The 27,149-nt window shown below is 41.7% G+C and overlaps 1 protein-coding gene across 9 annotated transcripts in view; it reads right to left on the bottom strand.

Moving 5' to 3' along the window:
* Window positions 1-27,149, bottom strand: part of atp2b3 (ATPase plasma membrane Ca2+ transporting 3) — a 176,835-nt gene that overhangs the window by 66,933 nt on the left and 82,753 nt on the right. For all 9 annotated transcript variants that reach the window (XM_016991185.2, XM_016991183.2, XM_008103883.3 and 6 more), the window contains exons 4-5: window positions 1,932-2,129; window positions 935-1,192 (exon numbers count right to left, since the gene is read on the bottom strand). In XM_016991185.2, coding sequence (XP_016846674.2) covers window positions 935-1,192; window positions 1,932-2,129 — 456 coding nt within the window. The remainder of the gene's footprint in view (window positions 1-934; window positions 1,193-1,931; window positions 2,130-27,149) is intronic.

Raw genomic sequence — 27,149 nt, 5'->3', positions numbered from 1 at the left:
TCCCACCTCTAAGAACTTCATAATACATCTTGATTGTCCAGATACCTATCTATTGTTGGTATGTCTCAATGGAATTCTAAGGGTTTAATTTTATATGATTATGTTGTGCTAATAATAATGGTATTGATGTTTTATTATGGTTGTGTCGTATGTTTATTGTTCTGATAATTGAATGTTTTACCTATGATGGAAACCGCCCTGAGTCCCCTCGGGGAGATAGAGCAGTATACAAATAAAGTATTATTATTATTATCATTATTATTGTCACAATCCTGGTCATGACTGTAGCAACAAAAGGAGAAACATAATTTGAAAAAAAGCCCACTACAATTTATTTAAAATACATCAATAAAGACAACACTGAAGGCTATAAAGAAAATGTCCCTTCCTTGGCAGCCTTGCCTGTGGTCATAGGGACAAGAAGAGACTATCAACTGCCTTTTTAAAGGGAGGCCCAGAGCCTGGGAGCAACTATCAATGTGATTCTCTCTCATTTTCTCACTTTAGATGCTGCTTTGAAGGTGAAAGCATTGAGAATGGAATTTCCTTGTTGAAATTCCCCTATGATAGTTCAGCAGTTCCCTACATTTTGAATGTATATTGTAGTTGTTTTTCTTAATTTGTTTATTTTATTATGCTTATGTTTATTGTTTATATACTCTGATTGTTGTTGTGATTTTAATATGTTGTAAGCCACTTTGGGTCCCGTGAGGAAATAAATGGGTATATAAATAAAGATTTATTACTATTATTATTATTAACACAAAGACATAGTATGACACAGCAAATGAAATCTATATGCTGGATTACTATTATTATTAATAATTATTAAATTATTATTGTTGTTGTTGTTGTTGTAAGATATGGCTTCAGCAAGCTCTCATTCTAGCTAACCCAAGCCAGCCAATGATCTACCCCTTTCCTTGTCTCTTACCATATTTGATTTGGGCAATGTCCCCTACAACCAGCTCAGCCACAGGAATCTGAACCTGTTGCCCATTACGGATAACGGTGAATTTCTGCTCCTGTTCTATGCGGCTCTGCAGACCTCTGAATTGCTTTTCCTTGCTCCAATCATTGAAGGCCGTAACGAGGACTACACAAATCACCGAGAGTAAGATGGCGGCACCCTCAATCCAGCCCGCTTCAGCTTCGCCGTCGTCTTCTCCACCAGCCTGTACATTCCCACAGTCTGGGAAACAGGGAGAAAAAAAAAACTATGTTGGACAATGGGTTTCCTCCATATCATCAGGATCAGATCATCCCCCAGCTCTTCCTAATGCAACAGACAAACTGATTCGGGAGGATAAAGTCTTGTAGTTCAATGTATTAGAAAAGCCCTGGGTTGGAGCAGTTAATTAGATTTCAGCTTACTTCCAAACTGTCGTCCACAGAATGACACATTGAAGCCACGGATCACCATATAATCAACCTGTTCAATTGTGAATGGCTTCAGCATGGCATTATACTCATTTTTTCTTAAAAGTAAGAGTCAGGAAATCACTACGGTGACTGTTTAATACACTTGTGCTGAATTTACTCTCAATGTCATACAACTCTTAAAACTAGAGATCAGAAAAAGTTATGCTTTTAGTTTATACAGAACTGCCAGTCTACATAACACTGCCTATCATGGAGTGGAGATTGTGGGAGCCACCAATAAAATTTCAGTTATGAATGGCTTTAGAATGATATCATACTACTTTGGCATTCCAGTCATTTTAAATGACAATAGTAAGAACCAGTGGCCCTATTCTATAGGGTTGATGGGAGTTGCAGCCCAAAGCATCTTGGGAGCCAATGGTTCTTTACCGCTTCCTCCCTTTGTTTGGAGCTCAGAGTCATGGGATCTGACTCTCAGATCAAGGCGGGAGTCCCCTCCCTCCCCAGATACAGAGTTGATGTCAGAGTTTATTAGAGCCATGTCTCACTTTCGCTCTCTTCACTTGGAGGGGCATAAAAAGACAACCCCAGGGAGATGATGGCAGCAATTTCCAAAATGATCAGCGTCACGTCCTGCAGGGCCTCCCATACTAACTGTAGGAAGGTCTTGGGCTTCTTTGGGGGGATGAAATTCTGACCGTAGATCTGTCTTCTCTTTTCCAAGTCAGCTGCATTGTCTGATAGACCTGGAGAAAGAAGAGAGAGAAACCAAGTTGCCATCAGCAAACAGAAGGCGTTACACCACAATATAATAATAATAATAATAATAATAATAATAATAATAATAATAATAAGCCAAGGAAAAGCTGATAAGAAGAAGACCTGGCTATGGCTCACAAATGGGACCCTGAAGAAGGAGACAGAAGGCCTGATCCTTCAGCCCAAGAGCAAGCCATCAGAACAAATGCAATTAAGGCCAAGATCGAAAAATCAGCTGATGACCCAAAATGCAGACTCTGCAAGGAAACCGACGAAACCATCGATCATATCCTCAGCTGCTGTAAGAAAATCGCACAGACAGACTACAAACAGAGGCACAACTATGTGGCCCAAATGATTCATTGGAACTTATGCCTCAAGTACCACCTCCCAGCAGCAAAGAACTGGTGGGATCACAAATCTGCAAAAGTATTGGAAAATGAGCACGCAAAGATACTGTGGGACTTCCGAATCCAGACTGACAAAGTTCTGGAACACAACACACCAGACATCACAGTTGTGGAAAAGAAAAAGGTTTGGATCATTGATGTTGCCATCCCAGGTAACAGCTGCATTGACGAAAAACAACAGGAAAAACTCAGCCCCTATCAGGACCACAGGATTGAACTTCAAAGACTCTGGCAGAAACCAGTGCAGGTGGTCCCGGTGGTAATTGGCACATTGGGTGCCGTGCCAAAAGATCTCAGTTGGCATTTGGAAACAATAGACATTGATAAAATTACGATCTGTCAACTGCAAAAGGCCACCCTACTGGGATCTGCACGCATCATCCTAGACACAGTCCTAGACACTTGGGAAGTGTTCGACTTGTGATTTTGTGAAACAAAATCCAGCATATCTATCTTGTTTGCTGTGTCATACAATAAAATAATAATAATAAAACTGTCTTTCTATTCCACCCTTTCTCCCCAAACAATGGCATACATTCAATGCCTTCAAAAAGCAGTTAAATATTGGCATAAAATCCCAACAAGATTTATTTATTTACAAGATTTATATCCCGCCTTTCTCTACCCCGAGGCGACTCAAGGCGACTTAAAACAAGCTTACAAGACTCCATATATGAATACAGCATTAGAAACCTAACATCAAATTAAACCTAATATCAGTGAATTGAGTATAACATCTATAACCTAAACCAATATAGTCAGACAAAATCAGACACGAATTGTCCAGCTTGCCACAAACCCTTTCCTTCTTATCTATTCTGACACTCATCAAAATGGTATATGAAGTTTAAATGAAATGTACCAGAAGAAAAATGAAGTGCACATGAAAGCAGATACAGGAGGGCTATGTTTTGTTGTGAGGCTATGCCCGCTTCTACACTGCCATATAAAATCCATATTATCTGCTTTGAACTGGATTACAGGCTCAGATAATCCAGTTCAAAGCAGGTAGTCTGGATTATCTGGTTTGAAAACCTGGATTATATGGCAGTGTAAAAGGGCTCTTCGTGGCCTGAATACCCTGGATCAGTGCTTCTCAACCTTCCTAATCCTGCGACCCCTTAATACAGTTCCTCATGTGGTGGTGATCCCAAGCATAATATTTTTTTTGTTGCTACTTCATAACTGTCATTTTGCTACTGTTATGAATCATAATGTAAATATCTGATATGCAGGATGTATTTTCATTCACTGGACCCAAATTTGGCACAAATACCCGATACGCCCAAATTTGAAAACTGGTGGTGTTGGGGAGGGGGAATTGATTTTGACATTTGGGATTTGTAGTTTCTGGGATTTATAGTTCACCTACAATCAAAGAGCATTCTGAACTCTATCAATGATGGAATTGAACCAATCTTGGCACACAGACCAACAGAAAATGACCAATAGACAATACTGGAAGGGTTTGGTGGGCATTGACCTTGAGTTTTGGAGTTGTAGTTCACCTACATCCAGAGAGCACTGTGGACTCAAAACAATGCTGGATCTAGACCAAGCTTGGCACAAATACTCAATATGCCCAAATTAGAACACTGGTGGAGTTTGGGGAAAATAGACCTTGGCATTTGGGAGTTGTAGTTGCTGAGATTTATAGTTCACCTACAATCAAAGAGTCCCGTGAACCCCACCGTCATTGTTTGAGTCCACAGTGCTCTCTGGATATAGGTGAACTACAACTCGAAAACTCAAGGTTAATGCCCTTCAAACCCTTCCAGTATTTTCTGTTGGTCATGGGAGTTCTGTGTGCCAAGTTTGGTTCAATTTCATCGTTGATGGAATTCAGAATGCTCTTTGATTGTAGGTGAACTATAAATCCCAGCAACTACAACTCCCAAATAACAAAATCATCCCCCCGCCCCTAGTATTCAAATTTGCGCATATCGGGTATTTGTGCCAAATTTGATCCAGTGAATAAAAATACATCCTGCATATCAGATACTTATATTACAATTCATAACAGTAGTAAAATTGTAGTTATGAAATAGCAACGAAAATAATTTTATGGTTGGGGAGTTACCACAACATGAGGACTGTATTAAGGGATCATGGCATTAGGAAGGTTGAGAACCACTGATTCTATGGCCTGCGTGGATTGACAAAATGTCCCCAGAAATGGCTAGAAGTCTTGAGGGAAGGGGGGAAATACAGGTGCAGCAGAGAAATCCGGCTGGATCTACACTGCACTGCATCACAGGATCTGATTCCAGATTATCTGTTTTGAGCCAGATTTTATGAGTCTACACTGGGATAAAGAGATTATCGGAAATCAGATCCTGGGATATAGGGCAGTGTAGATCCAGCCTCAGTGGTGCTCTTGTAAAAGGTGAATGGCCACTTCCATAGGTTTCCAGGAACCTTTCAACTTCCTCTCTTTTAAGAAAGAGAGATGATAGATAGATTTGGTTATTAATTAGTCCTCTGATCACATCAACACTAAAAGACAAGTATACAAAGACACAATAAACACAGGTCCCTATCCTAACACTCCTGTAATTGTTAGCTAAAATACATTTAGGCACTTAAAATTTGATTCAGTAATAAATTTGGTAAAATCGGATAAAATTAAATTACAAAATGGTTTTAAATAAATTCATCACCATGACAAGAGACCCCCGTTTTATGTGAGAAAAAGATCTCTCAGGCAGGCAGCTTTTATAATAAACTAGCTGTGCCCGGCCATGCGTTGCTGTGACGAAGTATGGTGGTATGGGAAATAAAGTATTGGGGAATTGCTGGTAGTTAAGATAAAGAGTAAAGGTTTTCCCCTGACATTAAGTCCATTATAAATGGGTTATATAGCTGTGTGGAAGGGCCTTGAGTCTACACTGCCATATAATCCAGTTAAAATCAGATAATCTGTATTTTATAGGCAGTGTGGAAGAGGCCTAAGTGAGGCCTAACTCTGCTTGTCCCCTGGGCTGAGTGGGTTGCTAGGAGACCAAGTCGGCGGAGCTTAGCTATCTAACTGGCAGCAATTGGATAAAAATAATTATTCATCTCCCTCTAATTAGGACTTTATTTTTCTTTTCTTTTTGTTGTATGAACGTAGAGGCGTGGATGAGGGGCTGTGCTGGTAAGTTTAGTGTTTCTGGGATGCGTAGTTTTGTTGTTTTGTCCTAGGCCGAAATTTCATTACCCTTTTATATATATAGATCTGGCTACGTAGCACACTGAGTTTAAATTCTCCCCAGAAAGAAAATAGGAAAATTTGATATTTGGATCTCAGTTGGCTGTTTTAACCAAAAGTGGTTATAAATATTGAGATCTCACCCTGGTATATAAACAACAATCAAACAACATATAATGTCCTCTATGGCTGGAGTGCCACAGATGCAGTTTCTTTCATGATACGGGATATTTTTGAAATTGTCCTGTTCTTACCATAGAATTGTTGCTCAAATCTAGCTTTGGTAAAAGCTATTTTATGTTACTGTGTGAGGTTCATCCTAAGATAATTTTCTTAGAAATGTGTGGTCCAAGGGATCTGAACAGAGTGAGGGTTACAAAAGCAACCCTGGAACCTACATGTGGCTTTACAGATGACCTCTGTTAGGTCTAAGGCTACTTTAATCATGTGAAGTTAGTGGTGAAGAGATTTAAACCCTACAGAATAAGAAGAAAGGACTTTCTGAGGCAAGAGTCCTTGGATAATGACAATACACAACTGCTCTGCACTCAGTATACCCAGAGGAATCCACCCCACACATTCTCTGGAAAAGTTGTAACAACAAGGTCCAGTGCATTGTGATGCAGTAAAACCTGTTATGTCCTGGTGTACCTTTGTATTCTAGAGACATTTCAAAGCCTCAGCCCCTGCAGTGAAAGAGGAGGCCATCGCCACGGGCCTGGATCCCATGGCTCCATGAGATGAAAGAGCCCCAAGGGTGGCACCATGGTTGTCTTCTCTTCCTTTGCTTGGCCCTGGACTCAAGGTAGGAGGGCTTTGTTAAATATTAAAAATGTCAAAGACCCAGGCAGCCAGCTGGAATCACAAGCCAGGGACTGCTGTCAAATTCTCTCCCCAGCTGGCCATGGGAGAGGTGAGCGGATCACGGCTTCCCCCACACCCGTTCCTCCATCTAACTTTGTAGTAATGAACTGAGATCATGTACACTTTGACTTATGGCAATCCCATGAATGAGAGACCTCCAATTCGCCTGTCATCAACAGTCCTGGTCAAGTCATGTAGTTTTGGGGAGATGACTTCCTTGATTGAGTCAATCCATCTGCAATGTGCTTATCGTCTTTTTCTACTGACTTCTGCCTTAGCAATATTTTTGTCCATCTAATTCAGTGGTTCCCAATCTTTGGGCCTCCAGGTGTTTTGGACTTCAGCTCCCACAATTCCTAACAGCTGGTAATATGGCTGGGATTTCTGGGAGTTGGAGTCCAAAACACCTGGAGGACCAAAAGTTGGGAACCACTCATCTAACTAGATGCCCCTATTTTCTCCTCAACAAAAACCATTATTGCTTTATGTCAGAGAATGGAAAAGTTACTCTTTTAGACCCTAATCCCCATACTACTCCAACCAGCACAGACATGGAAGTGCTAATTGGGGAATTCTGGGAACAGTGTTCCTCAAAACATATGTTATTGACAGATGTTGCCAGATGTTGACAAGCTGGAAGGTGTCTAGAGGAGGGCGACTAAAATGATCAAGGGTCTGGAGAACAAGCCCTACGAGGAGCGACTTAAAGAGCTGGGCATGTTTATCCTGCAGAAGAGAAGGCTGAGAGGAGACATGATAGCCATGTACAATATGTGAGGGGAAGTCATAGGGAGGAGGGAGCAAGCTTGTTTTATGCTGCCCTGGAGACTAGGATACGGAATAATGGCTTCAAACTACAGGAAAGGAGATTCCACCTGAACATCAGGAAGAACTTCCTCACTGTGAGAGAGAGCTGTTCAGCAGTGGAACTCTCTGCCCCAAACTGTGGTGGAGGCTCCTTCTTTAGAGGCTTTTAAGCAGAGGCTGGATGGCCATCTGTCGGGGGTGCTTTGAATGCAATTTCCTGCTTCTTGGCAGGCTGTTGGACTGGATGGCCCATGAGGTCTCTTCCAACTCTGATTCTATGATTCTATAATTTTCTAACATCTGTTCCAAAATGTTAGGGAACATAGGAATCAAAGACTCTCAATGAGGCCCCTTCTGCAATACTATTTAAAATCCATATTATCTGCTTTGAACTAGATTATATGGCAGTGTAGACTCAAATAATCCAGTTTAAATCAGATAATGTAGATTTTCTGCTTGGATAACCTGGATTATTTCGCAGTGTAGAAGGGGCCCAAGAGAATCCTCGGTATTTCTTACCAACACTTAACTTGCCAAGATGACTATGGTCCATTTGTACTGTAGAATAAATACACTATGACACCACTTTAGGTGCCATGGATCATTGCAACGGAATCATAGGGGTGGTAGTTTTACAAGCTCTTTAGTCTTCTTAGTGAAAGAGTGCTGGTTCTCACCAAACTACAAATCCCAGGGTTCTGTACTGTTCAGCCATGGCAGTTAAAGTGATGTCGAACTGGATTAATTCTACAGTAAACATGCACTCTATTTTGCCATCTCCCATTTAGCTTGATCAATTGCATACTATTCAGAGATGAAAACTGGAACTCATGTGATCAATCAGCCTCAAAGACTAGTCAAATAAATCATATATATTCAAAAATATATAAATGATATATGTTTTAAAATATAATTGGAAGGTTTTCTTAAGATATATTGTGTCCCTGTACATTTTGTTATTACAATGTATGTATGTATGTATGTATGTATCCATATCTCTTATAAGGGGTTGGTTTAACTCCCAGTTTGCTAGTAAAACTGAATTACCATGTCACAAAATGATGCATGTCCAAAACGTATGTCACCAACATGAAATGTTTGGAAGGCTCTGAACTAGAAGAAGGAGTAGCAGATTGCTCTTGCCCAAGGGCCCTTCTACATTTCCAGATAAAATCCAGATTATCTGCTTTGAACTGGATTATATGGCAGTGTCCCGTTCAAAGCAGATAATGTGGATTATTTGCTTTGATAATCTGGATTATATGGCAGTGTAGAAGGGGCCCAAGTCTACTGGGAACAAGATTCCATCTCTTGCTTTCATTTCCCCAGTTAAAGGAACACAAACTGCTTTTTCACTTTGAACTCATTTTGCAGCCATGGAAGAAAACAGAAGGGATAAGTATGTGGAGAAGAAAGAATCTGGGGCATTTTTAAAGCAATTGAAAAAGTAGAATGACAGAAAATTAATTTCGACTCTCCCTGCCAAATCAGGAGAGTTGGAGGGTATGCAATGTGATTAATTCTTTTTCGTGTCAGGAGCAACCTGAGCTGGAGCCTCCGGTGGCCTAGGGGATAAAAGCGTTATGACTTGAAGGTTGGGTTGCTGACCTGAAGGCTGCCAGGTTCAAATCTCACCCGGGGAGAGCGCGGATGAGCTCCCTCTATCAGCTCCAGCTCCATGCGGGGACATGAGAGAAGCCTCCTATAAGGATGGTAAAACATCAAAACATCCGGGCATCCCCTGGGCAACGTCCTTGCAGATGGCCAATTCTCTCACTCCAGAAGCAACTGCAATGTGATGATGTTGCCTTAAAATTGACTTTAACTTCTGTTGCTATCAATAGACCTGCTCAGACTCAGGGCTGCAACTTTCTTGACTGAGTCCATTCATCTCTAATGTGATCGTCCTCTTTTCCCTGATACTTTCTACCTTACTGAGCAATGAGCATTACGGGTTTTTTTTTTTTTTTCCCCTACTGGGTCATGTCTTCTCATGATATGGCCAATAGTCTCAGCTTAGTCAGCTTGTCTTCTAAGGTGAGTTCTGAAGGGATTTGCTCTAGGATTGATCTGTTCTAAAAATGTATATCAACTAATAATATTTATACCTGTAACATTACTTTTTTGTATATGACATTCCCTTTAAAAGCTAACCTAGGAAGCAAGAACAATCTTAATTCTTGTGTAAAGACTATGTCTTTGTGTTTTCTTTTAAAGTTATTTTAAATGGCATTTTTGAGGTATTCGAGGTGGAATTCTTCATGTTCTATGCTATTGTTTTATCAATCTCAGCTAGCTTTTTAAAATTCTCTAATCATCCAGTAATGATTCATGGAATGAGCAATACAACAGGCTTTTTGGAAGCACCATCGTCAATGAATCAGTTATTAATGTCTTTGTTATGAGTTACATAATCAATTACTTTTAAAGAGCAAATTCCCACATTCTGTTCAAGTGTTCTCTTGCTTCTCTTTAAGGCTGCCAACCAATTATCAGAAAAATGCCTGGACAGTTTCAGTGACTTTGAAATACATAAGTGATATGCAGCAATTAGCAGATGGAGTTTTTTTTTTTTAAAGAAGGGGGAGGACATTATTACCAGCTAATGCTTAGAGATGTTAAGATGCTTTAAAACAGGGGTCCTCAAACTTTTTAAGCAGAAGGCCGGTCCACAATCCTTCAGACTGTTGAAGGGCTGAATTATCATTTGGAAAAAAATGAACAAATTCCTATGCACACTGCACATGTCTTATTTGTAGTGCAAAAACAAACAAACAAACAAACAAAACAAAAACAAAAACAACCCAACAACAACAATGAAAGAATAATACAATATTTAAAAATAAGAACAATTTTAACCAACATAAACCTATCAGGATTTCAGTGGGAAGTGTGGGCCTGCTTCTGGCCAATGAGACAGTCAAGTTAATTAGGATTGTTGTTGTTGTTGTGTGCCTTCAAGTCATTTCAGATTTTGAGCAAGCCTAAGTCTAAAACTGAGGGCAGGGGGCAGGTAAATGCCCATGGGCCTTAGTTTGGGGACCCCTGCTTCAAAAGATACAGAACCAAGACCAGGTTTAAGAAAGAGGGCCACGCTTTCCATTCAAGTGCAGCAAACAATTGTAGAATATGTTAAAATAAAGTCTGCATAAAATGGGATGCAACTCTATGTCCATAATCTTCACAAAATTTGAAACGCTGGCTAGAAAGCGGTGGAAAACACAGTTCAGAAGACACCTTGGAATGGTCTTCCCCACTATCCTGAGACATGCTATTATGCTATTTAAATCACAGTAATTTTTTCTAAATTTGCATGTGTACATAAAATTAGTGGATGTAAACTGAATGCCTATCCAGGCCTTTTGCCTCGGTTCTCCCCTCCTCACAATGCAAAAATGACCATGGCTATAACTAGATCTAACATTAAGCATGTGAATCATAAAAATGCTTTGACAGGGCTGTGGTTGTGCAGAGTGGCTCCTGAGGGTTCATGTTACCCAGCGTGGTCACTCAAGGTGCCACTCCCCTGGACCTTCTTCTGTATATTCACATAGATCACTTCTGTTCCTTTTTCTGAAAAACAGCCTACAGCACCAGGTATTTTTTGGCAGTCTTTCATCCAAGGATTATCCAGGACTGCCCCTGATTAGCTTTTGAGATCAATCAGAATTGGGTACCTTTTAAGGTATTTACCAGAACCATATTATCCAAATCCCTCCATGTATACCATGTATATTGCAGACCAAAAGGCCGCAGATTTGAATCCGGAGAACGGAGTGAGTGCCCGCTGTTAGCTCCAGCTTCTGCCAACCTAGCAGTTTGAAAGCATGCAAATGTGAGTAGATCAATAGGTACTGCTCCGGCAGGAAGGTAACGGCGCTCCATGCAGTCATGCTGGCCACATGACCTTGGAGGTGTCTACGGACAATGCTGGCTCTTCGGCTTAGAAATGGAGATGAGCACCAACCCCCAGAGTCAGACACGACTGGACCTAATGTCAGGGGAAACCTTTACCTTTACCTAAGGCCCCTTCCACAGACACAGAGGAAAAATAAAAGGCGAATTCTCAGGAAGATCAAATCGGTGATGCCGTGCAGGCACAACAGGCAATATCGGCGCAAAGGAGGAAGTAGGTACTGTATATTTCCACATTCCTCGCTTCTTTGGGTTACGTCTTGCATTGTTTGTATCTAGAACCCTCCCAAAAACACTCAAGTGGCTGTGAGGGAATTATGTATTATTTATTTATTTAAAACTTAAAGGGGACTCAGGGCGGAGCACAACTTATATACGGCAAATACTTCATGCCGGGACAAAAAAATAATTATAAATATGCACAAACATTAAAATCAGTTATATCTACTTTAAAATCAGCTGTTTAAACCAACTCAGGACACCATGCTGGCTCTGGTCAATGGAGTAAGTTTCCTATTATTGCCTCATTGCACTGCCCCAAAGGCTTGGTCCCACAGCCAGGTCTTTACCATCTTTCTGAAGGACAGGAGGGAGAGGGCTGATCTCATCTCACCAGGTAGGGAGTTCCATAGCTACGGGACAATCACTGAGAAGGCCCTGTCTTTCATCCCTGCCAAATGTGCCTGTAACAGTGGTGGGACTGAAAGCAGGGTCTCCACAGAAGATTTAAGTCTTCACGGTGGTTCATAAAGGGAGATGTGTTCAGACAAAAAGCCTCCAAAGAAGGAGCCTCCACCACAGTCCGGGGGAGAGAGTTCCACTGCCGAACAGCTCTCACAGTGAGGAAGTTCTTCCTGATGTTCAGGTGGAATCTCCTTTCCTGTAGTTTGAAGCCATTGTTCCGTGTCCTAGTCTCCAGGGCAGCAGAAAACAAGCTTGCTCACTCCTCCCTATGACTTCCCCTCACATATTTGTACATGGCTATCATGTCTCTTCTCAGCCTTCTCTTCTGCAGGTTAAACATACCTAGTTCTTTAAGCCGCTCCTCATAGGGTTTGTTCTCCAGACCCTTGATCATTTTAGTTGCCCTCCTCTGGACGCTTTCCAGCTTGTCAACATCTCCCTTCAATTGCAGTGCCCAGAATTGGACACAGTATTCCAGGTGTGGTCTGACCAAGGCAGAATAGAGGGGTAGCATGACTTCCCTGGATCTAGATGCTATACCCCTATTGATGCAGGCCAGAATTTAGGGGTTTATAGGTCAAAGCCAGCACTTTGAATTACTGCATAAGGACCCTGTGCCCCAGCAATGGCATCACTAGGGTTGGTGTCATCCAGTGCGGTGACCACGGTGTCATCCACAAGGACCTCCTCTCGGGCCAGGCCATGATCTTGTAGCTAAAATATTAGCACAATCAGTGACCACTGACCTCATCAGATGGGCAAAATTGCCTGTCCTATGACAGTTTGACTTCATTTCAGGTACAGAGCCCACAGGATCCCATCACATAACGTAGATTTACTTCCGGTGGGGCTCTGTGCCTGAAGTGAGGTTGAACTGTTGTAAGATATAATGATAGGAACATGGGAGGCTTCCTGTGTTCCATAGAGAACAGTGAGGGGAAGCTGGGCAGCAATGCTTTCCCCCATGGGATGAGGTAAGGGGTGATGCAGAGCATGGTTTTTTTTTTTTCTTCGTGTCAGGAGTAACCGGAGTTGCTTCTGGAGTGAGAGAATTGGCCGTCTGCAAGGACGTTGCCCAGGGGACACCCGGATGTTTTGATGTTTTACCATCCTTGTGGGAGGCTTCTCTCATGTCCCAGCATGGAGCTGGAGCTGATAGAGGGAGCTCATCCGCACTCTCCCTGGGTGGAAATCGAACCATCAGAGTCTACCCTCTACTCTCATTTTTTAGAGAAAGCCCACTCATATACCAGCTTTACTTTTTGTGCCTTAGAAAGGATCACCATAAAACCTCATGGTGATGTTAAAAGGGTTCTACTCCAGAGAGAAGCTTTCTGGATTTCCAAATTACAAACTATGCATCCACATGGTCTGAATGATAAATTAGATCTCTCTTGTTACCTGTGAATTAGCTTTGTAATTAGCTCACAATCCTTAAAAGGGAGTAGCCCTTACCAGTCAATTTGCTCGCTCTTGGAAAAAGAAAAAGTTGCTGGAATTACAGCAGAGCCACTACCTAGAAAAGTGAAAGTAAGTTTTTTTGCAAATATCCTTAAATTTTGTTTCATGTTACTGGGTGCTGGTAACAGCAAATCTATTATATTGTCTCCTTATAATACAGTTTGTAAAAATCTTCAGAAGATAATACAAGAAGCAACTAAACCTGAAGAAGGGACACCCATCCTGAAACAAGGACATAGAATACCCCGGGAACCCTTGTTGTTTTTTGCTGTTGCTTTCTTTGAATGTACATTCTGAAGACTCTTTCTTGCTTGGGACTTTGATAATTTGTTTAAAGGGTACAACCCTCATTTATAAAGATCATCAATTGAGATGCTTTTTCTACCAAGCTTCAAGACAACACTGAATACTGAGTTTTAACCTCAGTTCATGAACTCCTTTATTTTGGCAATATATAAACATGAATGCTATGTTTGCTATAATGCTGTGAAATAGTTTATATAATGCTGTAAAATAGTTTATATATGTGCCTTGGTGATTATACGTTTGCTACTTCGTTTCTATTATATACTGTGTGTAACAGGACAACCTTTCTCTACACTATATATAGGTTTCTGTGTTATATTAGTTTTGGCTGATCTAATATCCCTGAGGAGGGAATTCCACAGCTGAGGGGCCACACCTGAGAAGGCACTGTCTCTCGTCCACGCCAATCATGCCTGCAGGGAAGGCAGGACCTTCCTCGCAGGCTAGAGGTTCTGCTGCCATCAATAAGACCTGCCCTTTCCTCATCTTCCTTGGAGAATATTCATGCTAGTGAGAAGGACCTCTTCTTTCCAATTTTCTTCCCTCCCTTTCTTGGGTGCTGAGCAGGCTGGTCAGAGAGAGGAGGGGGAACATGCAGGGAGAGGCAATGTCAACCAGCACTTGTTTAATGCCTTTGTGCTAGTGGGTGGCTCTGCGTTTGCACTGCAGAACTGGCTGAAAAGAGTCCAGCTGCAATAAAAATATGAACAGAAGTGAAGCAATGGGACCTGGCCTGGGAAAGCAAGGATTATTGCAAATACCAGGGAAATTTGGACTTACTTCTCTTGCTGCCTTTTCTACCTCATTTTGGGGTCACCATTCTAATAGTGGCATCTTCTATCCTGCCATATAATCCAGATTATCAAAGCAGATCATCCACATTTTCTGCTTTAAATTTCAACCCCCAAAATTTTTCAGTTTTTTTTTTAAAAAACTGGTTTAACTGGTTAACCCAATCCTCATGAGTGTCCTCTGGAGTTTATCTGTCTTGAGTGTCCACTGAAGTTTATTGATGGAGCCTGATTTCTAAATTATTTTGCCTTATGGAATTATTCTTCATGATTTGCTAAAAAAAGTTTCTGGCTATGGCCCTGGAGATTAGTATAAACTGTTGAAGGGATATGATTGTGGCTTCTGCTCTGCTGAGTCTGGATCAGGCCAAGGGCTTTCAGAATCTAAGTATGGAACGTGAGATTCACATCACTGCTGTTCAAAAGATGCTAGATTAAATTACCCTGTGCTTTAATGTATTGTGGACACTTTTTATACAGCACAATAGCCCATCTAACATGGAGAGGGAAATAATTAGTCTCTCTCTCCCTCCCAACCTCCTCCATGTATGCATTTTTTTTAAAAGTTGAATATTTTGTGGTTTGGCATACAGGATGCCTAGCACATAAAATGCAGTTAATGAAAGTTCTCCCTTGATTCCTTCATGAAGAGTTAATGGGTCAGACAGAGATATTGTTGTGCACTTTCAAGTTGTTTACATCTTCTGAATATCCCAACACAACCCATCAAAAGGTTCTCTGGGGTCCCTTCCAAACAGTCATATATCCCAGAATATCAAGGCAGAAAATCCATAATATCTGCTTTGAACTAGGTTATCTGAGTCCACACTGGCATATATTTCAGTTCAAAGAAGAAAATGTGGGATTTTATTCAACTGTGTGGAAGGGGCCTGGGAGCTACTGGAAGCTGCTAGAAAAAGTGAGGAATAGCATTCAGCACCTTGGAGAGCTCCCTTGAAGCTTGAAACCTGCATTAACTGCTCCACTGCTAGGGAACCCACCAGCTGCCACTGGTATTGCTTTATGTATATACTTTCAGATTGAGAAATTGCTACAGATATACAGAGGAGAAGGCTGTGGCCTTGCAAGCTTTGTGCTTACTGCTCAGTCCGTTTCCCGTATAGAATAGAATAGCTTTATCGTCATTATGCTCGTGCACAACGAAATTAAATGCCTTCCCCAGCATACATCACAAAACAACACACCCATTCCTTGGCACCCCAACCACCACCACTTAGCCCCCTCTATGCCACATCAATGCGAAACAATGGAGTTCAACATAGCCACAGCTCTAGGATAAAAGTTATCTTTCAGTCTGTTTGTCCTTGCCTTTGTCACCCTGTACCGTCTGCCAGGTGGCAATAATTTTTCATTCAGTTGTTGTTTCTTTAGAAGTCTCAGGTAGAACAGTCTCTGTTGGGCCCTCTTAACCAATGCTGCCATATGGGTGCCTCAGGTCAGATCCTCCTTAATGGTGACACCCAGGAACTTAAAACTGGCTACCCGCTCCATCCGGTCTCCATTTATGATCAAGGGATGAATTTCTGGTCTGTTCTTCCTATGAGCTCCTTGGTCTTATTGATGTGAAGAACCAGAAGAACCAAAATGTTGACCATTTCCGCTACTTTGGCAGCCCCCTCTCCACAAAAGTCAACATTGATGCTGAAATGCAACACTGCCTGAGCTCTGTGATTGCAGCATTCTCCCGAATGAAGCAGAGAGTGAGGATCAGGACATTCATAGGGACACCAAGGTGCTTGTTTATAAAGCTATTGTCTTCCCAACCTTGTTATATGCCTGCGAAACATGGACGGTCTACAGACGTCACACTTAACTCCTGGAACGATTCCACCAGTGTTGCCTCTGAAAAATCCTGCAAATCTCTTGGGAAGACAGGCAGACAAATGTCAGCATGCTGGAAGAAGCAAAGGCCACCAGCATTGAAGCGATGCTCCTATGCCATCAACTCCGCTGGACTGGCCACGTTGTCCGAATGCCTGATCACCATCTCCTAAAGCAGTTACTCTACCCCCTACCCAAGAACAGAAAATGTAATGTTGATGGATAGGAAAAGAGAGTTAAAGATGGGCTTAAAGCTAACCTTAAAAACTGTGGCATAGACACCAAGAACTGGGAAGCCCTGGCACTTGAGCCCTCTAACTGGAGGTCAGCTGTGACCAGCACTGCTGTGGAGTTTGAAGAAGCACGAATGGAGGGCAAAAGGGAGAAACGTGCCAAGAGGAAGGTGCATTAAGCCAACCCTGACTGGGACCGCCTTTTATCTGGAATCCAATGCCCTCACTGTGGAATAACATGCGGGTCAAGAATAGGACTCCACAGTCACCTATGTAACCACCGCCAAGACACTACACTTGGAGGACCATCATACTCAGACAATGAGGGATCGCCTAAGTAAGTAAGTAAGTAAGTAAGTACCATCACCATTAAAATTATTTCAAACAGATATGTGTCCAAAGCATTTCAGACACCTTGCCTGAGCTCCTGCATCACTTCAATGTAGCATAAATAACTGTTGGCAGACTTACCATCTATACTGAATACCAATGTAGCACAACTTACATGAACCAATGGTCAAGGAACATGACTGGTAACCCAGAGTGCAATTGAAGGCCCAATGCGCATGGCAATACATGCATGAAAGACACACTCATATGTTACTTTGTTTATTTTAATGTGCCAGTGCATGCAGAACAGTCACACAAATGCAATCCCATATACACTGCCATCTGCAAGATATGTCTGTTTTATACTGTTGAAAAGAACATTTTTGTGCCTAGCACAACTTATGCCTGATTAAATCTCTTACAGAATGCCAGCTATTACTTCAAAATCCTTTGTATTGGTCTGTAAAGTGGAATTACAGGAATATCTCTCATGAATAGTAGTTCCAGTAACATGACATGTTCCAGGGGCTATTAACCAGATATGACGTAGAAAGTCCATGAATAGTTCCCTCATCCCTCCCAGAAAAACAACCAGGATATACATGAGGAAGAACTAATTTGACTAGAGAAGAGGGGAGGGTGTGTTTGATTGTGTTTGATCAATCTCATCCCATTCCTAAATAAATTGTTTCTTCCCTTCTTTTTCCCCACATGAAGGACTATGTTTGTGTCTAAGAAAAGCCAATTGAAAGGGAAGGTATTTAGGCAAGAAAATGGCTGAATGGCAAGAGGCAAAGATATATCAGACATCTGAATATAAACAGCTTGGACAAATAATTAAGTTTCAATCCAATGACTAAAAGGGTGCACATTGACTCCAGATATACTTTCCACTGGAGGTCTTTTGAAGACAACATAAATAAATCATTCTCATTGGAGATGATTAGTTATTATTGTGTATTTTCAAATTGTGCACCTTCAAGACTTATAGGGATCCTAGGGTGACCTAATCATGGATTTTCTTGGCAAGATTTGCTCAAGAGGTGGCGTGCCTTTGTCTTTCTCTGAGAGACTATTACTTGATCAAAGTCAGTCAGTTTCCATGGCTGAACAAGGATTCAAACCCTGGTCCCTAGAATGTAGTCCAGCATTCAAACTATTGTACTAGGTTGGCTTCCAGATCCTCAATACACTTGTTCTATAAATAAATAGAAAGAAGGGGCGCCTCTGCTGAGCATAACTATGATGTGGGAAGAGATGCTCTCACAGCTATTCCTAAATCATTTAAGGCTTAAGTGTTTTTTTTTTGTATAAATTTTTATTTTATTGTTTGAAAATAGTATACAAGATATGAAGTTCAACAATCAAAATATAAATATTATTTTCCAAATACCCCACCCACCCATTCCCACCCATGAACCACCACCTATGCCTTCTGACACCAATCAGTATGGAACTAGTATCTAAAAAAAACTATCCTTATCATTACATTAATAGATTCCCTATGAGGCTATTTCAAAGTATATTTTTGTCTTCTTTTTAAAATACTCAAAAGCAGGTCTACATTTTCTAAAGAACTCTTCATTATTTCCTCCCTGTATCTCATTGGGCAGCTAGGCCATTTGGATATACTCAACTAATTTTCTTCTCCAGTTCTTAATGAGTAGTTCTTTTCCCCCTTTTAAGAATTTACTATTGTGATTCCTGCTGCCACAAAACTATATTGGCAATTTTCTGCATCTTCTTTATCGATTCTTTCATGAAACAAACAGAATATAGACACAGGGTTGCTTTGTCCCTGTGTTTTTCTTTATTTACTGACCCCAAAACTCTAAAATCAGGATAGTAAATCACGAACAACTTAACCTTTTCAGAAATCATTTTATTAGTTTCTTTAGCCACCTTTTTACAAAACGTTTTTACCACCCTATATGTTCATCAAGTATGGAAAAGGGTGCCTTTCTGTTGGAGATGCAAAGCACAGAAATGCAGAAAGGATTAAGTGTTAACATGTTGAACATGTTTAGTCAGAATCATCAACTGATGCAGCTCCCTCCAAGTAAACCAGCAAGAATTTTAGTATATAACTGTTTCCAAGGGCTACCCCTTAAAATGTACCACAACAGTCTAGCCTGCAGGTGACCAAGACTAAAATTGCCCATAGAGATGCTACCACTATACAAGACAGAGAGATGACTGCCATCAGCAAAATCTCCTTCTGTAATGTATTGTTTTAAGCTATCTTTCAATAGCCCCTGGTGGAGTTAGCCCTTTGTTCTTCCTGTTTTCTGTAAACTCGTTTTGGTTAACTTTCATCTTGCCTAAAGTATCTCTGTATGTTAAGGGTCTTGATCTTACTAGAAGGTATACAGATAGCCCCCAAGTAAAGCCAGACACTATAGTTTCCCCAAACGCTCGGGAGTGCCATCACAATATTCTTTGGAGACACTGGCCTTAGATGTAGGAGTCAGAGATGGCATTTTGTTTTAGTTTGATTTTGATAGATGGACATTTGCTTTTTGCTGTTTTTATAAGTATCTGACCAAATGGTGCCATGTGTAGGATGAAAATAAAGAAGGCATGGGAACGGAAGAATTTTGAAGGTGTGAAATATCCTTGGAAATCCTATAAAAGTCCAACCAAGCTGTGTCTTGGTGTAGCACTCCTCTTTATTTTTTGCTACCCGTGGATCTTGCTTTGCAAAATAAAGTCTTTTGTATCATCTCTTTGCCTCAGAGTCTAAAATTAGAATGCATGACTGAGGTCAGAGAGAGCCAAGCCTGTTCAAGGAACTGGCCAAACCAAACCACCTCAGAGTATTCCTTGCATAAGAAAATCCTAGGAAATACCATAGGTCCACGGGCGACACACAGCAGAGGGGACTGCAGACAGGTGCACCTTGTTGTGTAGTACTGGGAGAATGATCCAAAGCTCTGTCTTCCAACTGACAATTAAAGGATATCAGAAGCTTTTCACTGCATGTGGTTCTACTGAATGGCAGCCTGATAGCCTCTGCATTTTGGCTGCACTTTGCCGAGTCTCCTTCTCGTGCTCCCGCCTCCCGCCATTGCTCCTTGGTCCCTTCTCCATCCATTGGCCTTTCCTGCTCCCTCTGCAGTCGCCTGCTGCCCCCATATCATTTGCCAGAGTCCCCCTCCCTTCTCCTCTCTGTGTGATGGGAAAGGAGCCTGCAGCTCCCTGCAGCAAAGAGAGCCAGTCCCGGCTGCTGGTGCTGCTGCAGCTGCCGCAACCTCAAGGGCAATTCAAGGGGAAAGCAGCAAAGAGAGAGATGGAGGAAGGCAAACAGCAGAACAGGTCTGGCTGGAATCTGCTCTGGGAATGGGTTGTGCATCACTGCCTCCCCATAGTCTTGGAAGCAAGAATCCTTGCAGGGGGAAGAGGAGAGAAAGAGATGAGCAGCAGAGCAAAGGACAGCTGAGCAAGTCCTGGTTTAACCCTCTGGTTTTTCAGAAAGCAGGCGCAAGGAAGCAAGCACAGGATCTCAGGATCTGAAGCCTTGGTGACAGGTTAGGACAGTAATAGCTCTTGAGGCCAATTTCCCCGAAAAGGAAGAAAATTTATTTTATCTGGACACATCAACCTCCCAGTGTATATTTGCACCTTCAAGTTGCCTGTCAACTTATGGTGACCCCATTAATTTCATAGGTTGTTCTTAAAAGGTAAAGGTTTCCCCTGACGTTAAGTCCAGTCGTGACCGACTCTGGGGGTTGGTGCTCTTTTCAATTTTAAACCGAAGAGCCGGCGTTGTCCGTAGACCCCTCCAAGGTCATGTGGCCGGCATGACTGCAGCCCTTACCTTCCCACCAGAGCGGTACCTATTTATCTACTCACATTGGCATGTTTTGGAACTGCTAGGTTGGCAGGAGCTGGAGCTAACAGCGGCCACTCCCGCCGTTCCCGGGGTTTGAACCTGGGACCTTTCGGTCTCCAGGTCAGTGCTTTAATGCACTTCGCACTGGGGTCTAGGAATACTCAAAGGGTTTTTTTGCAACTACACAGTATCCCATCTCATCCAAATATTAAGCAGGGCTGAGCTGCCAATGTGAGAAGGGATCTGGTGCCTTTGGAGTAATTTGGCTCTAAGACATGTCTTTTGAAGTTGCATCCACACTTGCAGATGTGCCTGCCTGCAGGCTGATGTTGGTAATTCACAGAGAATGTGGAGAAGAGAAATACTCTCCATATACACGGGAAATTCTTTTCTTCATCAGTGATTCACTGTGCTAAACCTTGGTCATGAAACATCTCAGGAGGAGTGCAAGACTAAGATTTCTGAGCATTCATTAAACCCTGGCATGGCTCAGATCAAGAGCACCAAGAAAGCCAAGTTTCCTCTTAAAGTCAAAGTACAGTAGAAATGTAATCCAATAATATGAACTATAAAACAGTAATTAAACCAAAACATAATCCATGTGTTACCAACACACATACATTCATAGAAAGTAAAACTCTATATTCAGAGTTTGTGAGTCCAAGGCCCACCAGAGTTCATGTTCTACATGGAGGACTGTATAAGTCACTAATTGTGAGTCCAAATTTAAATGTCCTAGTAAGTGAATCCTTTTATGAAATCCAATGTTTTAAACAAGTCCAAGGTTAGTCACCATCCATGACACATTGAAATTAAATACTCGAAGAACGAAATTGACTACTCTAGGTTCTCCATACCTGCATAACCACCACTACACAGTCGAAACCGGTCGTGGATGGTGACTAACCTTGGACTTGTTTAAAACATTGGATTTCATAAAAGGATTCACTTGCTTGGACGTTTAAATTTGGACTCACAATTAGTGACTTATACAGTCCTCGATGTGGAACATGAACTCTGGTGGGCATTGGACTCACAAACTCTGAATATAGAGTTTTACTTTCTATGAATGTATGTGTGTTGGTAACACATGGATTATGTTTTGGTTTAATTAATGTTTTATAGTTCATATTATTGGATTACATTTCTAGCTATAGGCCTCTTGCCTGTGCATTTCAGGGAATCCTTTGTTTGTAAAGTACAGTAGAGTGTCACTTATCCAAGCTAAATGGGCCGGCAGAAGCTTGGATAAGTGAATATCTTGGATAATAAGGAAGGATTAAGGAAAAGCCTATTAAACATCAAATTAGGTTATGATTTTACAAATTAAGCACCAAAACATCATGTTATACAACAAATTTGATGGAAAAAGTAGTTCAATAGGCAGTAATGCTATGTAGTAATTACTGTATTTATGAATTTAGCACCAAAATATCACGATATATTGAAAACATTGACTACAAAAATGGCTTGGATAATCCAGAAGCTTGGATAAGCGAGGCTTGGATAAGTGAGACTCTACTGTAATAGGAAAGCTCTTTCCCTCTCTCTCATTTGTGTGTCCACATACAGATATTAATTTCCACAAATATTTCACTCTGTCTAGTTGATGTCAATACCTAGTCAGGAGGATTCTTCATATACATTTTTGTTCTTTAAAAGAATACTAACAAAGCATGTGCAAAGCATGTTTGCCTCACAAATGACAGTAATCATCTTCCACCCTATTAACGGAAAATGAAGGAACAGGGGACCCCAGATTGAAAGATAGATGACAGCATTGTGTTACATAATTTTGTTGCTTGTCTTTATTTTCAACCCATGACAACCATTACAGAGTTTTCTTGGCAGGCTTTGCTCAGAAAAGGGTTGTTATTGCCTTCACTATGGACCTCATCACAGAAGAGTTTTGATCCACTTTAGGGAGGGAGCTTTAAACAGCTCAGCCAGGCAGGTCCTGGGCCTCACCAAGCTACAAATTCCAGAATTCTGCAGGAGACAGAAACTGGATTTAAAATGAATTCATGCTCTAGTGTGATGAGGTAGTAAGGCTACACTACCATATAATAGAGTTCAAAGCAGGTAATTTGGATTTTTTATGGCAGTATAAGTAAAGGTAAAGGTTTCCCCTTGACATTAAGTCTAGTTGTGTCCGACTCTGGGGGTTGGTGCGCATTTCCATTTCTAAGCCGAAGAGTCAGTGTTCTGTAGACACCTCCAAGGCCATGTGGCCAGCATGACTGCCTGGAGTGCAGTTACCTTCCTGCCAGAGCAGTACCTATTTATCTACTCACATTTGCATGTTTTCAAACTGGGGCTAACAGAGGGAGCTCAGTCCACTCTCCAGATTCAAACCACTGACCTTTCAGTCAGCAAGTTCAGCAGTTTAACCCGAAGAGGCCTATGTGGATTTGATTGGCTGACCAAGGATTTCAACCCTGATCTCCAGAGTTAAAATTCACAGTATTTAACATCATTTAAAATGCTCGAACAATACAGGGTTCATAGGGCTAAATCCTTATGTTTGTCCTGAGTTTAATAAACACTTCATATACAATAGAGTCTCACTTATCCAACAGAAATGGGCTGGCAGAACGTTGGATAAGCAAAAATGTTGGATAATAAGGAGGGATTAAGGAAAATCCTATTAAATGTCAAATTACGTTATGATTTTACAAATTAAGCAGCAAAACCATCATGTTTTACAACAAATCAACAGAAAAAGCAGTCCAAAACACGGTAATGTTATGTAGTAATTATTGTATTTATGAATTTAGCACCAAAACATCGCAATATATTGAAAACATTGACTACTAAAACATTGACTACTAACAAATTTACTACAAAAAAATATAGAATTGCATAAAATAAACTTACAGTAGCAACATTGTTGGAAATTAAATCCATAAAAAGTTCAATCCTTGCTGTCTAGAGACAGCTGTGGAGGCAAACTACATTGGATAATCCAGAACGTTGGATAAGCAAATGTACTGTACATTGAATTTCCCTAAGTTTTGCAGCATCTGATTGAGTGGCTCTACTTTAAGTGGGATAACCCAAAGGAATTCCGTCTGTTTCCCCTGCTATCCCTGTAAAACTCTTGCAGGTTGAATCACTTTTATTATGACACTAGCTTGGTTGACTAGCGGTGCCCAGGTCAAAAAGACACTGTTTGTCTTTGAATGTTAGATATTCTCAGTTTGGAGTGGGTGAACTACAATTCCCAGAATCATGGGTCAATCCTCCGCAAACCTGCCAGTATTCAAAGTTGGCCATTTTGGTTCTGTGTACCAAGTTTGGTCCAGATCCGTCATTGGCTGGGTTCAGTGCTCTTTGGATGCGGGTGAACTACAACTCCCAGATTCAAGGCCCATTCCCACAAACGCCTGCAGTATGTTCAGTTGGTCATGAGGCTTCTCTGTGTGAAGTTTGGTCCTGGTCCATTGTTGGTGGGGGTCACTGTTTCTCTGGATGCAGGTGAACTATAACTCTCATTTCCCCAAACTTATCCAATATGTTTTGTTGGTTATGGGGCTCTGTGTGCCAAGTTTGGTCCTCGTCCATCATTGGTGGGGTTCGATTGCAGGTGAACTATACATCCCAGTACCTATGACTCCCAAATGTCCTGGCCAATTCCCCATAAAACCCACCAGTATTCAAATCTGGGCATATTGGGGATGCATGGCAAGTTTGGTCCAGACCCATCATTGTTTGGGTTCATAGCATTCTGGGTGTAGGTGAACTACAACTCTTCTAAATTCCCCAATAGGAGTCATAGTGCTCTGACTTGATGCAGGGTGAACTACAACTTCCACCATGTCGAGTCAATTCCCCAAACTCCTCCAGTAAGTTTAGTTGATGCTCAGCTCTGCTGTGTTTGTTATGCAGACAGATTTGAAAGGAAAGGGCAGTGGGCGGGGTCATGCAAATTCCACACCAATCGGGAACCCTGGGATGCCTGCCTGTGGTGGAAGAAAATGCAAAGTCTAGGATGAAATGGTCCCCAAACGAAAGCATTCCTTGGGTGGTGGGCCGTAGTGTTTGGGGAGGACAATGGCAGGGTTTGGGATACATGTTTATAGAGCTCGCTGTAACCGCAATGTCAGTGGAAAAGAGTGACTTGCTGGCTCCTCAGCACTGGGAACTGTAACTTGTTTGTGGAGGCCAGTGGCTGTCTGTGTGAACAGACACCTGTGCCACATATGGGTTTTCACTTTTATTATGGAGATAGAGATAGATATAGATATAGGAGATATAGAAGATAAAGATATAGATTTGGAGCTCCCTGTGTTTCTCTGATTCCCTAAATGGCTTTTTAAGATGATTTTTCTCAGCCTCTGTCAATCTTGTCCTAAAGAGCTGGATGAATGAAGAAGCACATCCAACTTGGTGGCCCTTTCCCCTCTCAAATGACACCTCAAAGGCTTCTAAGGTGCTGCCACTGACATCAAAAAGGAAAGAGAATCAATATTAAAAGGAGGGGGGAGGGGGGAGACAAGCAAAAACACCAGTAAAAACACTCGGATCTAGATGGCTATACCCTCCACTATTTCAGAGATGTAGAGCAACAATATTGGATCAAGACAGAAAATAATCTTAATGAGGAAGGACAGACAGAGAGGCTGCAACCATTCCCCTTTGCCTTAACCTACAAAGAAGATAAGCAAATCTATGTCTTCCTCTCTTCCTCCTACTGCTGAGTTGTTAGAATTCAGTTTCAGGATTTGGACGAAGCAAAGGACAAATGGGGCAAGTAGGGGGATAAAAGAAAGACTGGGACATTCTAAAAGCAGCTGAGAAAGTTAGAATGACAAGGGATTAAACTAGGAATATCCCTGCTAAAATGTGACAGTTAGCGGGTATGGAATGAGCATAAATGCACGAAGAACCAGAGCAGTATCAGAAGTAGAACAGGGTATAGGTAAAGGTTGTCCCCTGACATTAAGTCTAGTCGTGTCTGACTCTGGGGGTTGGTGCTCATCTCCATTTCTAAGCCAAAGAGCTGGTGTTGTCCATAGACACCTTCAAGGTCATGTAGTGATTCTGGCCATGAAAGCCTTTGACAACTCATGTGGTGAACATGACTGCAAGGAGCGCCCTTACCTTTCCGCTGGAGCCGTACCTATTGATCTATTCACATTTGCATATTTTCAAACTGCTAGGTTGGCAGAAGCTGGAGCTAACAGCAGGAGCTCACCCTGCTCCCCGGATTTGAACCACCAACCTTTCGGCCAGCAAGTTCAGAAGCTCAGTGGTTTAACCCACTGCGCCACGGTGGGCTCCTATAACAGGGTATATTTCCATCCATATCGACAACTTGCCATCATCATGTTTTCTTCTTATTCCTTCTTTCCAACCCTTTTACTTATGTTATGTGTCTTCTGTGAGTATAACATTGGTGGCAGGGGCTGTGTAACTATTTTTATAAAGAAGCTCTGAAAACCTTGTCTTGCTGAAAAACATGGTAGAAAATCACTTTTAGTAAATAAATGTGTTATGCTGCGGCTCTCCCTCTTTGACCTCTGTGTTATTGCCGGTGTTCTCTGCAAGTCTGATCCTTTTCTCCTTTTTTTGAAACTGGCAGCTGATAGGTGACTGCAGCCTTATGGCAAGGTGGTGGTGTCTGCAGCAACCTATCACACAGTAAAATCCAGCACTGCTGCACACAGGTTTCACTCTTCTGGAGATAGAGCAGCAAGACTGCTTTCGACCATGTGGTCAGTTAACTGCTTCCCTACATTTAAGACCTAGTTTTAGACAGGACAAAGTTCTCGCTCAAGGTGGCAGATGCTGGGGAGTAACACAGGGGTGTAGGAAGATGCTGAAAGACAGATCTCGATGTGCTTCATGGCTTCCTCTGTGTTGCTACTCTACTAGGGTACATCGATGCTTAAAAATCACCATTGACACCATTTTAACTGCCATGGCTCAATGCAATGGAATCCTGAGATTTATAATGTGGTGAGGCCCCAATACCCTTTGACAGAGAAAGCTAAGGGCTTTGTAAAACTACAATCCCATCACTAAGACCTAGCAGTTAAACTTCATTAATTTAACAGTTTAGATGCAGCCATAGGGCACTTACACACAGCCATATAACCCAGAATATCAAAGCAGAAAATCCCACAATAGCTGCTTTTAATTGGGTTATCTGAGTCTACACTACCATGTATTCCAGTTCGATGATGATGATAACAATTCTTTATTTGTATTCCACCCTATCTCTCTGACAACGCCGGCTCATCGGCTTAGAAATGGAGAAGAGCACCAACCCCCAGAGTCAGACATGACTGTTCTTAACGTCAGGGGAAACCTTTACCTTTACCTATCTCTCCGAAGGGA

The sequence above is a fragment of the Anolis carolinensis genome, chromosome 2 (assembly GCF_035594765.1).
Source record: "Anolis carolinensis isolate JA03-04 chromosome 2, rAnoCar3.1.pri, whole genome shotgun sequence".
NCBI classification, from domain to species: Eukaryota; Metazoa; Chordata; class Lepidosauria; order Squamata; family Dactyloidae; genus Anolis; species Anolis carolinensis.
This window is presented reverse-complemented; position numbering and strand designations above follow the sequence as displayed.